Source organism: Heloderma suspectum, chromosome 1 (genome assembly GCF_057233095.1).
Source record: "Heloderma suspectum isolate Gila_16-S chromosome 1, 16-S_ref, whole genome shotgun sequence".
Taxonomy (NCBI): domain Eukaryota; kingdom Metazoa; phylum Chordata; class Lepidosauria; order Squamata; family Helodermatidae; genus Heloderma; species Heloderma suspectum.
In genome coordinates, this window is record NC_139458.1 from 138,152,397 (window position 1) to 138,171,671 (window position 19,275).

A 19,275-nucleotide genomic window follows, 5' to 3' on the forward strand; every position below is an offset into this window, starting at 1 on the left:
CTGGGCGCGCACGCGCGTTCTCAAAGCCGTTCGGGCTCGCAACGGGCTCGCCGGTTGGTCAGGTCGCCGCCCGCCAGCGCGCGCGCGCGCGGGCTCATTCTGTACCCCCTCCCTTTCCTTTCCTCGCGCTCCCGCGATCATGCGCAGGAAGCGATAGGCTGACAGAGGGAAGCGATTCATTTACGTAAAAGAGGAGGAGCCGCACATCGACAAATCGTGATTGAGGGGAGACGAGCGCAGAAGCAATGGCAACAGCAGCAGGCTTTGCCTGTGCGCATGCGTGTACACGGCATCGCGGTTCTGAGAGGACCGGGACCATTGCCTTGAGAACTGGGCGGGGACGGCGGTGTAGAGCGAGCATGCGTACATCGTCTTTCTGCGGATCGTTTCTTTGCGTTCCCTTTTCCAGAGACCTTGTTGGTACGGTCGGGGGACGATTGACTAACCTGACATTAGTTATCTAGGCGTTTGTTCGCCTTCAGCTAACTTGACGAAGGGCGGTGTTACTGATTTAACACGGAAGTGCTCGGTTAAAACTTACTTTTTTAAAATTTAGGTAATAACATATATGCTATTGTACCTACCATTTGCAATTTCGTTTTTAGGTGTTTGAAGAGGGGTTTTTAAATACACACAAGGGATTGGGTCGGTACATTTTAGTGTAAGTTAATTGAAAATTACGTATTTTAAAGATTTAAATAGTTTAAAAAGCGCTGGCCATAGCCGTGTTTATAGACTTGCAGCTTTAAAGGATATTTCATTGGTAGTACCATTACCAGCACGTATGAAAAGGAATGTGCATGCGTTCTCGCGTTACTCCCCTTTTTTTCCCCCGAGTTCTGTATCTGAAAGCTTATGTTGTATTAAAATTAGTTTGAAAAGGCGCTACTTGCGTCTTAGTTCAAATAAGCATGCTCATATTCCTTCTACACGTTATGAAGCAAGCAAACTCTCTCCATGTGAGAAGTGGGAAGATTATTTTTTATTCCCAATTTGTTGTGCACTCTCTCCCCCTGTGTTCAGGATAAAATTCATTTGGAGGAAAGTGACTGCGTGAACATGATGGAAGAAAACATTGTTATGTTTTATTTAATTTATGTGTCGCTTCCCACTGCAAAAAACCGTCTCAAAATGACTTAAACACACAAATACAGAAATCCATAATCAATTTAACAGAAAAAACATAAAATCAATATAAACCATAGTCAGCACAATACTATAAATGAAAATAAACACCATAAAACATCAAAAAACAATACAATAATAAAAGTGTTCATCCACAATTAATAAAATCACATACACAGAGAGACACACAGGTTAGAATGAACACCACAAAATCAGCCCAAAATAATTGGGCCGAAATCAGTGTCCAAATGCCTGGGAAAGTAAGTACGTCTTCACCTGCCACCAAAAAGCTGACAGTGTTGGCATCAGGCAAGCTTCCTCAAGGAGAGTGTTCCATGACCACTGGGTTATCACAGAAAAGGCCCGTTCCCAAACCAGCCCCACCCAGAGCTGCCCTCAGAGGCAGCACACAGAGAGGGGCCTCTAAAGCCAATCTCAGGGACTGGATAGGTTCATACAGGGAGAGGTAGTCCTTGAGGTACTGAGGCCCTAAGCCATGTAGGACTTAATAGGTTAAAAGAAACACTTTGAATTTGAGTTGGGCAAAAGGGTAGCTAATTAGTACAGTGCGTTAGGGCTTGTAGGATGAGGGGCATGGAGACAATAATTGGGAGGAGATGGGGAGGGGATAACATGTAAAAGCTAGGGGGATTGCAGGGTGAAATAGGAGCTGAAGAAGTTGTTGGGAAAATGGAATAGTAAGGGATGTTGAGGGAACAAGGACAGAAGGCATATCTACACTACAGACTTAAAATAGTTTAACAATCATTTCCTCTACCCAGCAATCTGTTTCTGTACAAGAAGACTATAAATCTCTAAGAGACATTTTTTTCAGCACACTCCCTGAACTACAGAGGCTGTGATTAGAACCAATAGGTGGAAATTAGTTACAGGGAAGCAGCCGTGGCTTTCTAACTGTAAGACCTGTTCGGCAGTCTTGCAAGGTGACTGTGGGCTCTCTTTCACGGGAGGTGTTTAAGCATTGCTGGACAGCCATCTGTCAGGGATGCTGTAGTTGCAAATCCCCATTGACCAAGGGGTAGAACTAGATGACCTCCAAGATCCCTTCCAACTGTTACTAACTTCCAGCCATGACAATTAAACTGATGTAAATTTGAAGTTTAGCCCTGCTGAAATAATGAATTTTGTTTCTTTCTTACGTCACCATTCCCTTTTCCTTGTGTGTCATGTCTTTTTAGATTGTAAGCCTGCGGGCAGCGGCTGTCTTGTTTAACTGATTATTTGTATGCCGCTCTGGAAGACTTTTTGGCTGAGAAGCGGCATAAAGATACTTCAAATAAATGAATAATAAATAAGTATATAAACATATCCTGAGAAGACTGCAACAGTTGAGGTGGGACAGGGTCTGGACATAATATGTTCCAGCAGCCAGCACCAATATACATGGGTCAGTGGACATTTATTAGGGATTTTCAGAGCATACGAAAGCCTCTGTGTGTGACCCTGCATATTTTAAATGAGCAGTAAATGCCTTGAGCGTCTTTGACTGCATTAAAACCTGCTACAAAGCATGGAGAAACAAAATGCCATATAAATATGCTCTATAGCATTTTTTTTAGAGAAATTGTGCTGCAGTGAGATAACAGCATCACTAAAATAAACAAATTATTGTGTTCCAGGATCATATGATCACTTACAAATGAAGCATGGAAAGACTCATTCCATAGTCGTCAACCATAATTCGATCAGTTTCCCCGGTGGCGCAATACATCACAGGAACTAGGAAGTCCAGACGCAAGCTTAGGCTTGCAACAATCTAAGTAGCAGTGGTTCGCAGAGACTGAAGTAGGATGCCGAGCTGAGGGAGGCACCAAGCTGAGCTGAAGGGGTGCCAGGCTGAGCTCAGTAGCTGTTTTTTTTAAAAAATGTATTGTCAGGAGTGAGTCAGGGTGGCAAAAAGCAAGTGTCTGTAACCTTTTTTTCAAGATTCTACAGGCTGTTTGGGTACTAACTACAAAAATTATCTTCCTTCAGTTCACTTTGAAGTATGTTTCTTTTTCAATTTCCACTTTGATGTCATTTGCTATACACAAGCCATACAACTTGGTTGCACTGAAAAGCTGCAGGGCTGCCCAGGAGTGTGTGTGGGAGCAACTGGGGCAATTTGCCCCAAGCTCCCACAAAGCAAGCCCCCCCACCGCCTTAGTTCCTTTGTGTACCATTGACAAAGGAACCCCCTGCCCTGCCCCTGCCACATTGCTCACCAGAATTCTTGGTATTTTGTTGAAAGTTTTCATTAAAAAAGGAAACGGTATATTAGAGTGTAACCTGACACTGAATCTCAACATGTAATTGTGACATCAGGACCTAAAAGCAAATATTTTACATAGTTGTGTAAGAAACAGAAATGACACTAAGTTGAGGCTTAAACTGGCTCTAAAATGTATCCTTGGGAGGGAGGGGCCTGCTTATTATAAGGGAGTCTAAACCCATCACGCTAAGGTAAAATCTTGCTTTATGTCTGGGCAGTAGTAAGATTGGTCAGGCAGGCCAAGTAGCCCTGGCTGCAAAGTTTGTTACAAGGAGGGAAGGAACATGGAAGATTTTTAGGAGGGATTCTGTGGCAGAGCAGGCAGCCTGCTGTTGTCACAGAAAGAACTCTAAGCCCACTGGGGAAAGAGTTCAAGGAAGGAGGGAGGGAGGGAGTGAACAAACCAGTGGAGACCGGTGGCTCCGATTGCAGTGGAGCTGAGATTCCAGTCTGGGTTTTTGGTCAGAACAATCCAGAACACCAAAGGAGCTATTCAAAGTGCTGATGCCTATCCTCAAAATGGGTTCAGCACCTTGGATAGCTCCTTTAGAGTTCTGGCTGTTTCTCACTGAAACCTAATCAAAACAGGAAATTTCTCCCAACCCCTTAGAAACATAGCAACAAAACAACTGGGCTGAGGGTACTGATGATAGTAAATAGAACTGGAACAAAATCTAATAACTATTTTTTATCTATATAGTTAAAACATATACATAAAGACAGTAAAAAAGAATACACTGTTATTGTGCTGTAAACAATAACACTGTTATTGTGCTGGTTCTGATTGAAACCCAGGATGGAACACAACCCCACCAAAATTGGAGCCACAGCCTCCACTGGAACGAATGCCATATAAAATTTCCAGGCAAGGTGCCCTGGAAAGTAATTTTCTGTGGCTACTACCACAGGGAAAGGCATGAGAGTGATGTGATGCTAGGTCATGAGGGATGAATCCTTCCTGAGTGAGGAGTGGAGACGGCCAGCACAGGCCACAACCAGAAGACCTATGAGACTGAGCCCCAGGAAGCAGAAAGAGGCTCTGCCAGAATTTGGAGGTACCCAAGAGAAGCACAACCCAATCTCTATTCCATTATCCTCATGTAAGAAAAAACAAAGCAAATCTATCATTCTGCTCGATCCCAGGGGGAGGAGGAGCTGCAGGCTGCAATGCTCCAATGCAGTCTCTGCATGCAAGAATTCTTGCGTGCAGCCCCCAGCTTTGTGTACCAGGCCCCATAAACCCTGGGGGTGGCACTGCAAAGCTGACCACCAGGGAGGGGGCACCAAAGGCACTCCTCTCCCAGGGTGCTATTTGTCCTAGGGCTGGCCCTATGTCTGTGATATGTTGGGAGAAGGTGACTACACCAGACAGACAACTCAGGCTGGTATCACCACAGCTAGGGTGCCAGTTCGGAAGGATGGAACAGCCAAGAGATTTAGGAGAAATGGCGTAGGGTGCCTCTATCCCAAGCATCCACTGATAAAGGAAGCCGCTTAGCTCTGCCTAATGGTAGGGCCAGTTCTTACCATGGGCTGCTGCTGGGCTGACAGTCCTGATCTGACAATGGTGCAGAGTGTATTTAGAAGGGCAGCACATTCTCGACTGTGTGGAGGCTGAGCCCCCTGCCTTCCACGAGGAACATAGGAAGGGGGAGACCAGCCTGACCCCACACATTGGCCAGAGGATCAGCTGGAGGAAGCTTATTTTGCTCTTTCCTTCCAGAAAAAGCACCTTTTAGAACTGAGACAACAAGTAGGCAGTTAGTACCCTCCAGATGTTTTGGCCTACAACTTCCATCGTCCCTCACCATTAGCCTTGCTGGCTAGGGCTGATGGGAGTTGTGGCCATCCAGATGTTTTGGCCTAAAAGTTGCCCACTCATTAATTGAGACCAACCTGGCCCCATCCTTCAACTAGAGAAGAAGCTGCTACTCCAATGCCTGCTTACCTTTTTTTCCTATCTCCTCCCCGTTCCTTTTGTATCGTGTCTATTAGATTGTGAGGACATAGCTCAGAGAGCCTTATATTTCAGTACAGCACTTAATAAATGTTAGACACTTTATAACTGTGAAATAATAATGAATAGAAGTAGCTGTTAGCTATTAACTTATGTTTAACAGTGCAATCCTATGCAACTTCATGCAGAACTAAGGTTGGGGACCTTTGGACTACACATCTACTCAGAAGAAAGCAGAACCAACTCACTCAACAGCTTCCTCCCTAAACCCTGCTCCCTTTCCCCCACTTCTAGAAGAAGTGGTGGAGCCTAGGGAAGAACTGGCAGGCTAGATGGGGAGACTCCATGCCCAAAGGTTCCCTTAGGCCTGCTTTACAGAACGTTCACCCTTACATTTGGGGGGCCTGGTTCCCATTTGGGTTTAGCTGTGACTGAAGTTGTTCCAACTCAGGCCAATAAAAGTTCAGTAATTGTTTTGACAAACCTGAAGTAATCATTTCAGTTCCAGTTAAAGTGGGAAGTTTTAAATGTAATTCAGCAATTCATATATTCTCATGCTTAGCAGTCTACTTGTATAGGAAGTTGTAATGTGGGGAAAGAACATAGCAAAAACATATTAATCATGGATTAATGGACATTTAAATGTGACAGGATATTTTATATATATATATATATATATATATATATACACACACACACACACACACACACACACGTATGTATGTATATATGTCCACTTTCTCACATCACACTCATCTCTCCCTCTTGAAACTTGGAATTATCTACTCCAGAGCCTGGAGGCTGCTAAACTCTGTACTGCCTGGCTCCTGCAGTCCTAATTACCACAGAGACAGACTGTCAGGGAAGCTACCATTTAATGAATAATTATGTAAATGTTGACCCTTAGATCAAAAGTCAGAAGAAAAAATACAGGTTCCAACCACAACTGACAACTATGGCTGAGCACCGCCACATGGGGAAAAGAACCCTGCAGTGCACAGAAGAGATGCCTTCTTCCCCTTCCTCCACCAGGATGTTTATCTTCACTGTCTGCTCTAGAATAAATTGCAGACTTAAAGCAGCAGGCCTTCATCCTGCTTGCTGTTTCCCAGCCCTGGAAGGGGACACAGCAACTTGGATAAGCTCGGTATGGAAATCCTCTCCCATATTGTTTTTTGTATATTCATGTTTCATTTTAATTGGGGCCAGTCATGGGTCACTACATCCCTTTTTAAATTACAATTTGAATCCAGAACCAGTAACCTGATTTTGTGGGGCAGGGAGAGGATAGTTCTATTCTAGTTCAGGTTCAAGAGGGGCTTTCAAATACTGGTTCACTTTCTGGAAAAGGAAGCTGAGTAGGCTTCAGTGCAGACTTGGTTTTACTTCTGTCACTATAAAGTTCTGTTCTCTTATGCATCCTTTCTCTGTGTCTTTCTGTCCAATGCAATATTTCTTAGTTACTCTATGCTTCCCTTTTCAATTCCAGGAGCATGAAGTTTAGGGCCCACCCTTGAGGTCAGGAGGCAGTCTTTAAATCTTGAATCTGGTGGAGGAGGGGTCAGACTTCCTCCCTTCATCACAGGTAGGCAGATTCCTTTAGGGCTCTGTTATGAAAGCCCAGCATTTTAAAAAAGAAGTTAAAGTGCAAATCTAGTGGAAGCAACAATAGGCTTCAGTGTCTCCCCTGTAGGGCACAAAAGGATCAGATCAGTCCTTTCAAACATTTCCATTTCAAGTCACCAGAGGGAAAGAAGTCTAGATATGTAAAAGATTTTCCCCTCACTCTCTCAGATGTTTCTCCAAGTTCCTCAGGTTCCAGAGCATCTTCCAAGTGGGCTCAGACTCAAGGAAAGAAGATGGATGATACCTTTGAGGAAAAATCAACTCAGGGCAGGCTGTTTCCTCATGATAGTTTCCCAAGACTACTGGCAAAGGCCACAGAGACCCTTCCTCTCTCCAATTTAGATGAGGATCAACCCAATGCTGTATCCAAGTCAACTAACCCTTTAGGAGTCTTTTTTTTTTTTTCCTTCCCCACAGCTGTCCCTTCAGCACCAACAGTACCTTTTCCAGACAGCTTCGACGACATCATTGGCAAGGAATCTCATTCATTCATTCTTCCAAATATTTTTACTGAGTTTCATATAAAAATTGATATAATACATATTGTTTCATTATAAACATATACACCAATAACATAAAAACAAAACAATCGCTGGGTACATTACATTCCTAAAATTATTTTTCAATTTAATTTCAGGATTCCAAGTTTATGTAAAAATTAAACAACCTCTTGCTTCAATTTGTAAATCATTATTAATTATGTTCATTCATTTATACCAAGACATCATTCAAACAGGATCCACGCAAGCATGGAGGTTCTATATTATTTGAATTATTTGTAAAATGTATGAAAGCTGCCCAATTTTCTTAGAAGCTATCCTTATTGTTTTCAGACCTTTGTAGGCTAACCTGATTTGTTAATTTCTCCATCAGGGTGATAGACCATAATGTATTTCTCCATATTGGCATTGGATTTGCAATTTCCTTTCTCTGAGATGATGCTATAAACATATCAACAGACAGCACGTGCGCGCACACACACATACACACACATGCATATTTAAACAATTTTAACTACCAAGAATAAAAAATCCAGGTCCCAAATTAAAAACCCTATCCTATAGTGCCAAATGCTTCAGAGAAGAGGAAGGTCTTAACCTGGCATTGAAAGGATAGCAATATTGGCGCCTGCTGGGCCTCGCTGGGGAGATCATTCCATAATCCTCAGGTCACCACCGAGAAGGCCTTCTCCCTTGTTGACACCTTCCAAGCCTCCCTTGGAGGAGGTACATGAAGGAGAACTTTAGATGATGAGCATAGTATACAGGTAGGTTCATGTCGGGAGAGGTGCTCTGTCAGGTATTGTGGTACTGAGCCATGTAAAGCTTTATAGGTCAAAACCAGAACCTTAAATTGGGCTCAGAAACATACAGGCAGCCAGTGCAAGCAGGCCAGAATCAGTCTTATATGCTTGGACTGTCTTGTCCCTGTTATCAATCTGGCTGCTGCATTTTGTATAAGCTGCCACTTCTGAACCATCTTCAATGGCAGCCCCACATAGAGCACATTGCAGTAATCTAACTTGGAAGTTACCAGAGCATAGACAACTGAAGCCAGGTTATTCCAGTCCAGATAAGAGCGATGCTGGGTTACCAACCAAACCAAGGACCAAAAAAAAACCAAAAGAAAAACAATCTGTGCCAAATCCCCACAAGATAAAGAAGCCCACCTCCAAACAGTCATGGTCCTTTTATCATTAGAAAACCTCCTGTTCTCATAAGCATCAAGGGCTCCAAAGCCCAGATGGCAGCAACCTTATGTCTCACCATGCCAACAAGAAGCCTAGCACATCATGATTTTTCACAACCTAGTTTTCCAGTCTGACTGCTAAGATTTATGGAGGCTTGGAAAGAGTCCATGACAGATCATGGGTTCTAGAGACAGTGGAAAGGGTATTCCTGGAAATTCTGCAAGTTTCCCAGGGACAAGTTCTTCCCTGTTCTGATAACCAGCAGTCCATCCAAATGCCAGATCATCTCCCTAGCAATCCAACACCCCCTCCAAATAGGGGGCATCCAACTAGTACCCCATACAGATAGGGGTCAAGGAGTATACTGTCTTTTTAGCCATCCTGAAGAAGAATGGGAACACTCAGTCCACATGAGACCTCAAATGGGTCAATTGTCACCTCCAGAAGTACAGATTCTCCATGGAGAACTTGCACTCCAACCTATGTGGATGGGGAGCACAGTGCAAGGGACACAAGTTCTGGGGTCCCCAGAAGAATCTTAGTAGAGCACAAACCTTCTGGAACTCCAGGCAATCAGACTGGCACTGTTTCACTTCTCCCTTCCTCAGGGCCAACACATTCTGATGAAGACAGATAGCACAGCAGCCAATGCTTTGTCAACAAACATGGGCAACTGGTTGAAATCCCTTCTGAAAGAGGCCATCTTCCTGTTCTCTTGGGCAGAGGCCCACCTTCACTCCATTAAAGCAGAACAAATAAAATAAACTCTCGATGTTCAGATGGATTGGCTCAGTCAACAGTCTCTTAACCCAGCAAGATGGTCACTGGACAGATAGGTATCAGGCCTGTCAGGCATCCCGAACAGCCCGAAATGATCCTCGATAGGCAGTCATCAATGTATTACAAGACTCCCGAGGACAGCTGCTCTCATTGTTCCCCCACCCCACCCTGTTTTATCAAGTTCCCACCTGGAGACTTCATGTGGTCTTGAAAGAGTTAACTAGACCTCCTTTTGAGACACTAGGAGCTACATTGCTCAAGATCCTGACCTTGAAAATGCTTTAAATAGCAGTGACCTGTTAGAAGGGTGTCCAAACTTGGAGAAGCTATGGATTATTCAAAGTCTTAAGGCCAGACTCCACCTTCATTCCAAAGTTCAACTTGGCACTTGACAGGGCACAAGAGCTGATTCTCCTTTCCTTTTGCCCTCACCCAGCCAAAGCTACTGAAACAGAATGGCATTCCTTAGATGTATATATTTAATATTTATATTTAATGTATGTTTATACTTTTATTATTGTACACCACCTGGATATGTTATACATGTAACAGGCAGTATAGACATTTAAAAAAAATAAAATATATTGAAAGGACAAGGCTTCACCATCAGCATAGTGCACCATTTGTCTCTTTCAAATGTTGGTACTGGATCAGAATGTAACCATGACCTCACTTGATCATTGGCCAGGAGAATGTATTGCCCTAACCTATACTTCAAGTTCCCAAAGACATTGTAACACACTCAGTTACAGAGACCACCACTTCGGTGGTCTTCTGGGAAAGGGCTCCCTTGGAGGAGATCTGCAAGGCAGCCAGTCTGTTCTCAGTGCATATCTTCATCAAACAGTATAAAATTAACACTTTCACCTCCTCCTCTGAGGTTGCCTTCAGGAGGCGCATCCTTCAAAAGATTCTACATCTACAGAAAGCTTTGCAGGGTTCTTGGCACTAGGGTCCCACTCTGAAATGTACTGCTTTTGACATCCTCATGCTAGCTGTCCTCCTCTTCTTGGGAGAAATCCCATATCTGCATATTTCTGTTCTTCTCAAGGGAAGAGAACTAGACCCACCCTCCTTTGGACTGGCTCTGTCTGAGGATGTGCTTTCAGTGGCTTATTGTCCTGACTAGATGTGAGGCCCGGGGGAAGTGGACTGAAATATAGTACTTGCTGTCTGTTCTGGATCCCATCATGTAAGGAAGGCAGGAACTTGAACAGCATGCTGCAGAAAGCGCCAGCTGGGGTATTTTCCCATAAGAAGCTGTTGCCCCAGCAAAGGACTGCTGTCAACTGAGACGCTGAGAAGGCTGGCAGAGCCTGGTCCTTCATTGACTCCACCTCTACTGGACACTAACTGTGGTTCTTAAAGGACCAATGTCTATTTCTGCTCCTGCGTGACTGAGGGACAGGAGAAGCTGCAGGGGAGTCATCCTCAGATGATGGGGGAGCTACGTCCTCAGGCTGGGAAGGCATAGAAGGGGGAGTTGAGGGCTCCCTTTCAAGTGGGGTGACTTGTGACCCATCTGAATCAGAGTCTCAAAACCAGGGGACATTACACTTATTCTTGTTCATAAAGTACTATCCAATTCCAGCATCCAGAGGCTCGGATAACCTTTCTATTGCATTTACATCAGGTGCTACATTGCACCCCTTTGAAGTCTAAGGGAATTACTCCTGTTTCTAGGGGAAGGGAATCTTATTCTCCCCCTTTTTTGTTAGCCACAATATTATCAGTTTACTTTTCATTACCTCTGGATGTCCTGATAACTTTACCCATGGTTACTGGTTGTATTCTTTATTAAAATGTATTCCTTTTTGACATACTTTCTTAGATGGATGTGTCTGGGGTCAAGGGGATAGGCCTCTCCTCCTCTGGATTAAAGATTTGGAGACTGCTTCTGAGCCCCAATGGAGAGGCCAAATCCCCTCCAGGCTAGCTTCCTCATTCTTTCAAAAATAACAGAAATTAACTGGAAAGTTCAGAATTCCTATTTATTACACAAAACATTCCCCATTTGGTCAGCCTTACCCTGTATCTAAATGTACAATGTCGTTGTTTTTTTACATTCTAAAAAAATCTTTACTTCCTTGTAGACAGAAGCACAAACATGAAAATATACACACTGTAGAATTTATTAAAATTTAAAAATACAAAGTAAAAAATCTGCCCTCTCTACAACACAGCCACTTTCAGATGAAACAACATAGGGAAGGATTTCAGTTTCAAAGATTGAGAGGAGAAAAGTGAACCCAAGGATAAAAGTGAACCAACTAGCTTGCTAGCAGATAACACTTTCGTCCATTATATCTGTTCATACACCAAAATCCATGAGCCTTCTCAGCTTCATCCTCTGTAATTCTACTCAGTGGTTCTTTTTAATGGCTGAGAAAAACCTGAAAGGTTTATTTCAAATGGCTCAACTGTAATCCCTTCTTATGGCTCCTTTCTCTCTTCCCCAATCTGAATGATAATGTTGTTCCATTCAGGACTGTAATGGTTTTATGTATATGGAAGCAAGAAGTGACCTGAGGAAGTCTAACAATTTCTTGCCAGCGCTGGTACTACTTGAGATCCATGAAACGAATGTCCATGATGAGCAGGAAGTTCTTGGGCAATGGGCGAGGTGCTGGCGAAAGTACTGTGAAGACCTGGCGTTCCAGATCCACTCCAGTGACGACAATAAAACCAGCCACGCTAGTCTCAGAGATGTTCTCATCAGTGCCATCAGCCGTGCTCACACTTAACAGGTGGTGCACCATGTCACGGCCGGGTGTAACTGGTACTAGCTTGAGTTGGTTGTCTTCCTGCGACATGCCCAGGGGTAGACATGAGTCAGGGATGGTGGGAGCTCCCACCTTATATATCTTGACATCAGAGAACTTGACATCAAATGCATGTGGGTAGAAGCACCCTCGGAAGCCATAGAAGTATTCACGTATGCGGTCATCACGAAATTCCCGTCGGAAGTCCTTGGAGCGTTCCACCACTCCACCTGACTTGGGGAGCAGCACTGTCCGAACAAAGTGAGGCAGGTCTCGCTTCAGTTCATTGTAGAGGCGTTCCTGGTCCAGCACTACTACAACATCAACTTCAAAGGCAGAGGCTGCATGTACAAGTGCCTGGTACCCAGATCCCTTCACCCAGCCACAGGTATTGATGACACAGCCGCTGACTGAAGCCCGGCGGTTCACCTCACAACGCTGGTTAAATACATCAGCCAAGCGAGATGTGATCTGCAAAGAGGAAGAAGCAGAACCAACATAACTAACAGGAAACCACACAAAACTCAGAGGCTAAAAGACTTATGACATGATGATAGCTGACCTCTTTGGGAAGCTTCTCTCCCAAGAGATCTCAAGATCTTTTACAGATAATATTGTCTTACCTTAAGTAGTAGCCCATATATTTTTAAGAGTGAATCTGTATTGTCTTTCTGTCAACAGATTAATCTACCTTATAATGAGCCAAACCATTTGTCCATGTAGCCCAATACGATCTATTCTGACTGGCAGTGCCTCTTCAAAGCCACAGGCAGAGTTCTTTCCCAAGCCTGCTACTTGAGAGCCTTTTAAATGGAGACTGAACCTGGGATCTTATGAGGCAAAGTTAAGTGCTCAGCCACTAAGTTATAACCCTCTCCCTCTTCTAAAGGATGGACACAACAATCTGATACAAGGTTAGGCATATCCCTAGGAGCCTGGCACCTGGACACTTCAAAAGAGTTGCTGCCATTAAGAGTCTAAAATCTCCTGTGTATAAGAGTTTGAAATATTTGTCCATCCCTCTCTGCTGCATCTTTGTGAAACCCTTGTTCAAATCCCCACTCAAATAGGAAGCTCACTGGATAGGTCACTATCATCCAACCTGGCCTATTATTCAGGGCTGCTGAGGCTGCAAGATTAAACATATTTACTAAGGAATAAGCTCCACTGAACACAGTGGGACTTATTTATACAAGTAAACGTGCATAGGATTGCACAGTGAGAAGCTCAAATGCTACTCTAAGCTCTTCCGAAAAAGCTGAGGATATATATGTAACAAATTTAAATGAAATTGGTTGAGCTTGATCGGTGTTAGTGAAAAATGTTCAAAGCAGGAAATTGGCAAGTTGGTTGCAAAAGAGGTTTCTGCAGTATTGATACAAAGGATATTCAAAATGTACATGGCCGTAGACAAGGCATTAGTCATGATACAGGGAGCCATTTAGATTTGAGACGGAAATACACCAACAAAATTTAATTTTGATCAGCATGGTTGATCAGTAAACTGTCCATAATGACAGCCTTCCCCAACCTGGTGCTCTCCAGATGTTTTGGACCAACTCCCAGAATTGCCTAGGGCTGATGGGAATTGTCTAAAACATCTGGAGGGCACCAGGTGTCAGGGTGGACACTAAGCCCATAGAATCCCAGAGTAGTTCTGATTCTGAGGAAGAGCAGCCGCTCCTGGGAGAGGAGCGTGCTCATCCTTCCCAGGGCCAACAGCTGGCAGGGATTCTTCCCACCGGCATTCCTAGCATAGATAGCAGTCCCAGGAGTGAGAGAGCGCGGGAAGCAGATCTGCTGGATGCGCGACACCGATGCAGGGAGCGGCGCCAAATGGAGGGCGCGGAAAGGAGGCGTAGTGCCCGGTTGGCACGCAAACAACAGTTGCGCCCAGAGGATCCAAGGGAAAAGGGGAGGGACTCTCCCTAGCCCATAAGTTCAGGGTCTGCCAGTGATTCTCCTTCAAACGGGGACCAACTGTTCCAACTTAGGGCATAGGTACTCTGCTGCTCATATCTAGTTGCTAACAGTAGAGTTGTTAAGTTGTAAAAGAAGAATAAAGCTTTGAAAAGAATCCCTTTGTCTGTGTCTGGACTTGGCTACTGGATTAGACTGAGAGAGACCTCCAAGGAGCCCTTGACAGCTTGGTCCCCGTTTGAAGAAGAATCACTGGCAGACCCTGAACTTATGGGCTAGGGAGAGTCCCTCTCCTTTTCCCTTGGATCCTCTGGGCGCAACCGTTGTTTGCGCGCCATCCGGGCACTACGCCTCCTTTCCACGCCCTCCATTTGGCGCCGCTCCCTGCGTCGGCGTCGCGCGTCCAGCAAATCTGCTTCCCGTGCTCTCTCACTCCCGGGACTGCTATCTATGCTAGGAATGCCGGTGGGAGGAATCCCTGCCAGCTGTTGGCCCTGGGAAGGATAAGCGCACTCCTCTCCCAGGAATGGCTGCTCTTCGTCAGAATCAGAACTACTCTGGGATTCTATGGGCTTAGTGTCCACCCTGACACCAGGCCACAGAAGGCTACCAGTGAATTTGCAAAAGTGAACTTGATATGTAAAAGTTCACTAAAAGCCCAGTCCTATAGTATATACAGTATATACATGCCTACGTCCATTCAAATAAGTGGACTTAAGCTGCCCTAGATCCAAATTAATCAGAGTTGGAATACAACTGCATGCTGAACCAGATTAACAGGACTAATGATAAGAAAATATTACTGGAGTACCCTTGCCTAGCTCAGGTCTACTCTTTCAAATACATTGCCAGAGATCCTGGGAGAACAAGTTTCACACCCCTTGCAACCACAATTAATGGTTATCTAAATCGTTTCTACTCATCATTCCGCTAAATTCAAGAGGGGAAGTAAGAAGCCTATCAAAATATAGTTCATAGATTTTCCCTCCCACATTATTTAAGTTTCTATGTGTAAACAACTCCTCACTGTAATTTCCCCCTCATAAGAACACGCCAGGCTAGCTCAGACCAAAGATCTATCTAGGGCTGGACTACTACTCTGTCACTGTCTGTGGCCAGCCATATGTCTCAAGGGAACTTGTTGGTAATAGTTATATCCTGTTTGTTCCCAGTATCTGGTAATCAGAGATGAAGAAGGAGATTCAATTTCTAACTACCATCCCTATTCTCCATCTGATGAAGATACAAAAAGCTATGCCAACAAACCTAGTGGCTCACATTAGGTAATTTATGGTTTTATGGACAGAGCCTCTTTAGATGGCAATATATATTCATAGGATCATAGAATGGTAGGGTTGGAAGGGGCCTACAAGACCATCAAGTCCAACCCCCTGCTCAATGCAGGAATCCAAGTCAAAGCATACCTGACAGATGGCTGTCCAGCCTCATCTTGAATGCCTCCAGTGTGGGAGAGCCCACCACCTCCCTAGGGAATTGGTTCCATTGTCGTATTGTTCTAACAGTCAGGAAGTTTTTCCTGATGTTCTGCTGGAATCTGGCTTCCTGTAACTTGAGCCCATTATTCCCTCGCCTGCATTCTGGGATGACTGAGAAGAGATCCTGGCCTTCCTCTCTATGACAGCCTTTCAAGTACTTGAAGAGCGCTATCATATCTCCCCTCTGTGTTACTTCACTTATTTTAAAATGTAGTAAGCCAGCCCTGCTGTGTTTGAGGACCTGCCTGTTCATTCTATGGAGTGGGGCCCTAGAATTCTGGGTGAATGTCCTGCCCTGAATGCACCACTGGGACCAGAATGTATGCAGAGGATCACCATAGTCACACACTATTCTGAACATGTTACTTACCTTATTATAGAGTTTGATGTTAGTGCCAGGTGTGGTGGACCCGAAGTGATAGACCAGAGGGGCCTGAACTGAGAATCCTTCTTCAACATCTGCAGGTCGCTCAATATAGAGTGCTCCCATGGTGCCTGGGATAGAGATAGAACCCTGGCCTACATCCAGCTCCACAAAAGTGGGTCGGCGCCCTAGGCGCACAGCATAGTTCAGTAGCAGGCGGCAGACAGTTGACTTGCCCACATCTGTGGGGCCCACCACCATGACCCGAGGCCCCCGTTCATCTTCACGCTCAGCCTGCCACCGCATCTGCTCCAGGGCTGTATGGGTGTTGAGGTACAGCAGCATGGGGGTGTCTTTAGAGACGTAGGCTACTTCAGTCCGACCAGTCAGCTGCACTGAACAGCCATGCCAGGTGAAGACAGCCACTTTAGCACCAGCATCAAAGGTGAATTTCTTGTTGCGTGTCAGTTCTGTTCCAAAGATTTCAGCCATGCCTGTCATAAGCTCTAGCTGGACAGTTTGTGAGGCTTCAACCTCAAAGCGGAGCTCAGTCTCCCTCTCCAGCTCAAACTTGGCCACCAGTTTCTTATCATCCCCAGCTTCCTCTGCCATCTTGTCTTATTTGCAACTTCTATGGACAAAAAACATAATTTAATTAAATCAGGTTTTAAAAATAAAATATGAATTCTGGTTATCTGGCAAGCAAAAGTGTTGAGGTTTCTTCCCTCTCCTTTTAGATACATTCTTCAAAGGGTGGACAGGCCTTGGTTTTATGTTTAGGGTCTAAATCAGGTTTCCCCATCTGAGCCTCACAAGGTGTTTTGCACTACAAATCCCATCATCCCTTATCATGGGTCATCCTGACTGGGGCTAATAGGAGTTGTAGTCCAAACATTCTGAGGGACTCTGGCTGGGGAAGGTTGGTGTAACTGATTACTGTCTTTGGGGCTGCGTAGGAAGTTTCCCCAGACTACTTACAAAGTCTCAAGATTTGCCATGTTCTGTAGCATGTATTGAACATGTCACTGGCCTAAGCCATCTGGATTTCTTTATTAAGCTGTTTCCTGAATGTTAAAGCCCATGAAAGCAGAAACTGTATTCATTCCCTTTCTTTGCTTACAGCATCTCAAAGGGGCTGCGTGGGCTGACTGTGAACTTGTACCTAGAGGATCCTGCTTTATAGCTTCATTTTATTTAGATCTTTAGTCAGCAGCTCGGTTTTACTGGAGGAACATTTTGAAGGGAGGGTGGACAGTAGTGAGCCAGTTCTTTCTCTATGGACTGCCTGCAAGTCAGTCAACCTACTACTCTCTCCACACATTTAGATTGGCATCATACTAGTTTCTACCTTGAACAACCAGATTTGGGTCTGGGGTGAAAGTTACTGATCTGTAAATTAGCTCCATGGAGTCATATGATTTTGTTTCTACGGGTTCGAAACTACTCCAGATGTCATCAAGTATACCATGTGCGTACAGCGTAAGAGTACGCTATCCGTATTTCGTTGGCAACGAATACACTTTTTCCCCTAATGAAGTTCCCATCCCCACCCGCATCAAGGGTTCAGGATCCTGCTCTTGCCCTAGCTTCTCAGTCACTACCAAGGAGTGCACGGACGAAAGGGGCTAAAGCAGGGCCAACGGTAAGATGCTCCCCATGAAGACCCCCAAGGGGGTAAGAGGCCACTTGCTTCCTTCTTCGCCGCGTAGACGACGCGGCCTGAAGGCTGAGCGTCTCCATGGGAACGAAGCCAGGGCCTTCAGAGGCTACAGAAAGTCACCCACCTACTGAATCCACAGAGATCCAACCGCACGAGACCCGGATCGGGCCAGGCAACGGAAGTACCGGTTGCCCCGGAAGTGAAGGAGCACGGCGATTGTGTGACGCGCGCATGCCTCAGGAGCCTCTCCTCCTTCCTTGATTTGATGGAAATGTCGTTCCCCTATGTATGCAAATCACGAGGCAACAGGGGAAATGGTTGATGTTCGCGCTGCCTCTTGGGAAATGTGGTTTCTGCCCGCAGTTTTGACCTTCGTTTTATAGTCGTTCAGCCACTTAAACGCTAGGGCAAGAAGGCAGAGGGCGAACGTGTCGCGCTTGCCCTGTCGCGTCCCGTGGGTTGTTTCCTTCTCACGGCGTTTGCTTCACCCAAAGGTTCTTCTGAGTGGCTGTCGCTTAGATACCTGAATCCATTTATCAAAGAGAGATACTTTTTTTTTTTTTTGCCATGTTCAACGGATACCGATGTTGGTAGATGAGCAGATTTTTTTTTTTAATGTGCCAGGGATTGAGAAATGGGAAGAGGCATTACTGCATCCAGGAGGCGCCCAGATCGATTCCAAGACTGGGGTCTGCATCTATTGTGATTGCCATTCTCAGTTCCCATTTTCCAATTCCTTGGCATCAGGCCCGTAGCCAGCCTAAACGTCCTGGGAGAGAAGCCAAAAAGTGGAGAGGGGGGATTAAGCCCGTTTGAAGGCCTTCTAAAGACAAAATTGTACACTTTTTAAAATATTTGTTTGGGAAAAAAAACGGGGGGCAAAGAAAATGTAGGGGGGCAGGTCCCCCTAGTCCACCCCTGGCTACAGTATGATGCCAATTTTGGAGTGTGTAGTGTGTTTAAATACTCAGAACCATGAATACTTTCATCTTGTCACTTTTTGACAACAAATGGCATATCATGTTCTTTAATTATTTGATGAGAAATTCAGAAGCTGCTGCTACAACACACACACACACACAGAGAGAGAGTCTTGAGGCACTTTAAAGACTAACACCTTTATTGTGGTATAACATAAGTGGTCGAGGACTAGAGACCAAAGAAGTTTATGCCACACAAGAAGTCTTCTAATCTTCAAGGTGCCCCAAGCCCCTCTTTTTGTATTTGACTAGCTGGAAAAATACACTATTTGCTATTTTGCATATGTGAGGCACTGAAGCCAGAACTGCAATATGTCATTTCTACACAGGGAAAGGCTTCCAGCCCCTCAGTCTGTACAGCTCCCTGTGCATAATACGTGTTACTTGCTGGTTTGACATCTGCAGGAAATAATGGAAAATATGAGGGGATTGTATATTTCAGGCTGTGCATATTTAAGTTTATAGCTCATGAGCTTCCAGTTTCTCAGGCCTCAGATAGACTGTACCTGCTGCTACTACTCTACAATAAGCCAACATAACAGCTGTAGTGCAACCACCCAAGCAACTGTCCAATCAGAACTTTCAAGATTTCTCCTCCCTCCAGCAGTTCAATGTGCTTTCTAGTGTTGGGCAGCTGCACAGA

At 44.8% G+C, this 19,275-nt stretch overlaps 1 protein-coding gene across 1 annotated transcript; it reads right to left on the reverse strand.

Annotated features, from left to right (window-relative positions):
* Positions 1-7,484: 7,484 nt before the first annotated feature.
* On the reverse strand, positions 7,485-17,847 carry CLP1 (cleavage factor polyribonucleotide kinase subunit 1). The gene is made up of 3 exons (XM_084860072.1): positions 17,777-17,847; positions 15,999-16,623; positions 7,485-12,683 (listed from the first exon to the last, which is right to left on the reverse strand). The coding sequence occupies exons 2-3, from the start codon at positions 16,602-16,604 to the stop codon at positions 12,012-12,014; spliced, it is 1,278 nt and encodes a 425-aa protein (XP_084716198.1). The 5' UTR covers positions 16,605-16,623; positions 17,777-17,847; the 3' UTR covers positions 7,485-12,011.
* Between the last annotated feature and the right edge of the window lie 1,428 nt (positions 17,848-19,275).

What these genes read in the sequence shown, in the direction of transcription:
- CLP1 (XM_084860072.1), bottom strand. Translation starts at nt 16,604, where the DNA reads ATGGCAGAGGAAGCTGGGGATGATAAGAAACTGGTGGCCAAGTTTGAG. An exon ending in ACATCAAACTCTATAATAAG is followed by an intron (nt 12,684 to 15,998) that starts GTAAGTAACATG and finishes TCCTCTTTGCAG; the next exon opens with ATCACATCTCGCTTGGCTGA.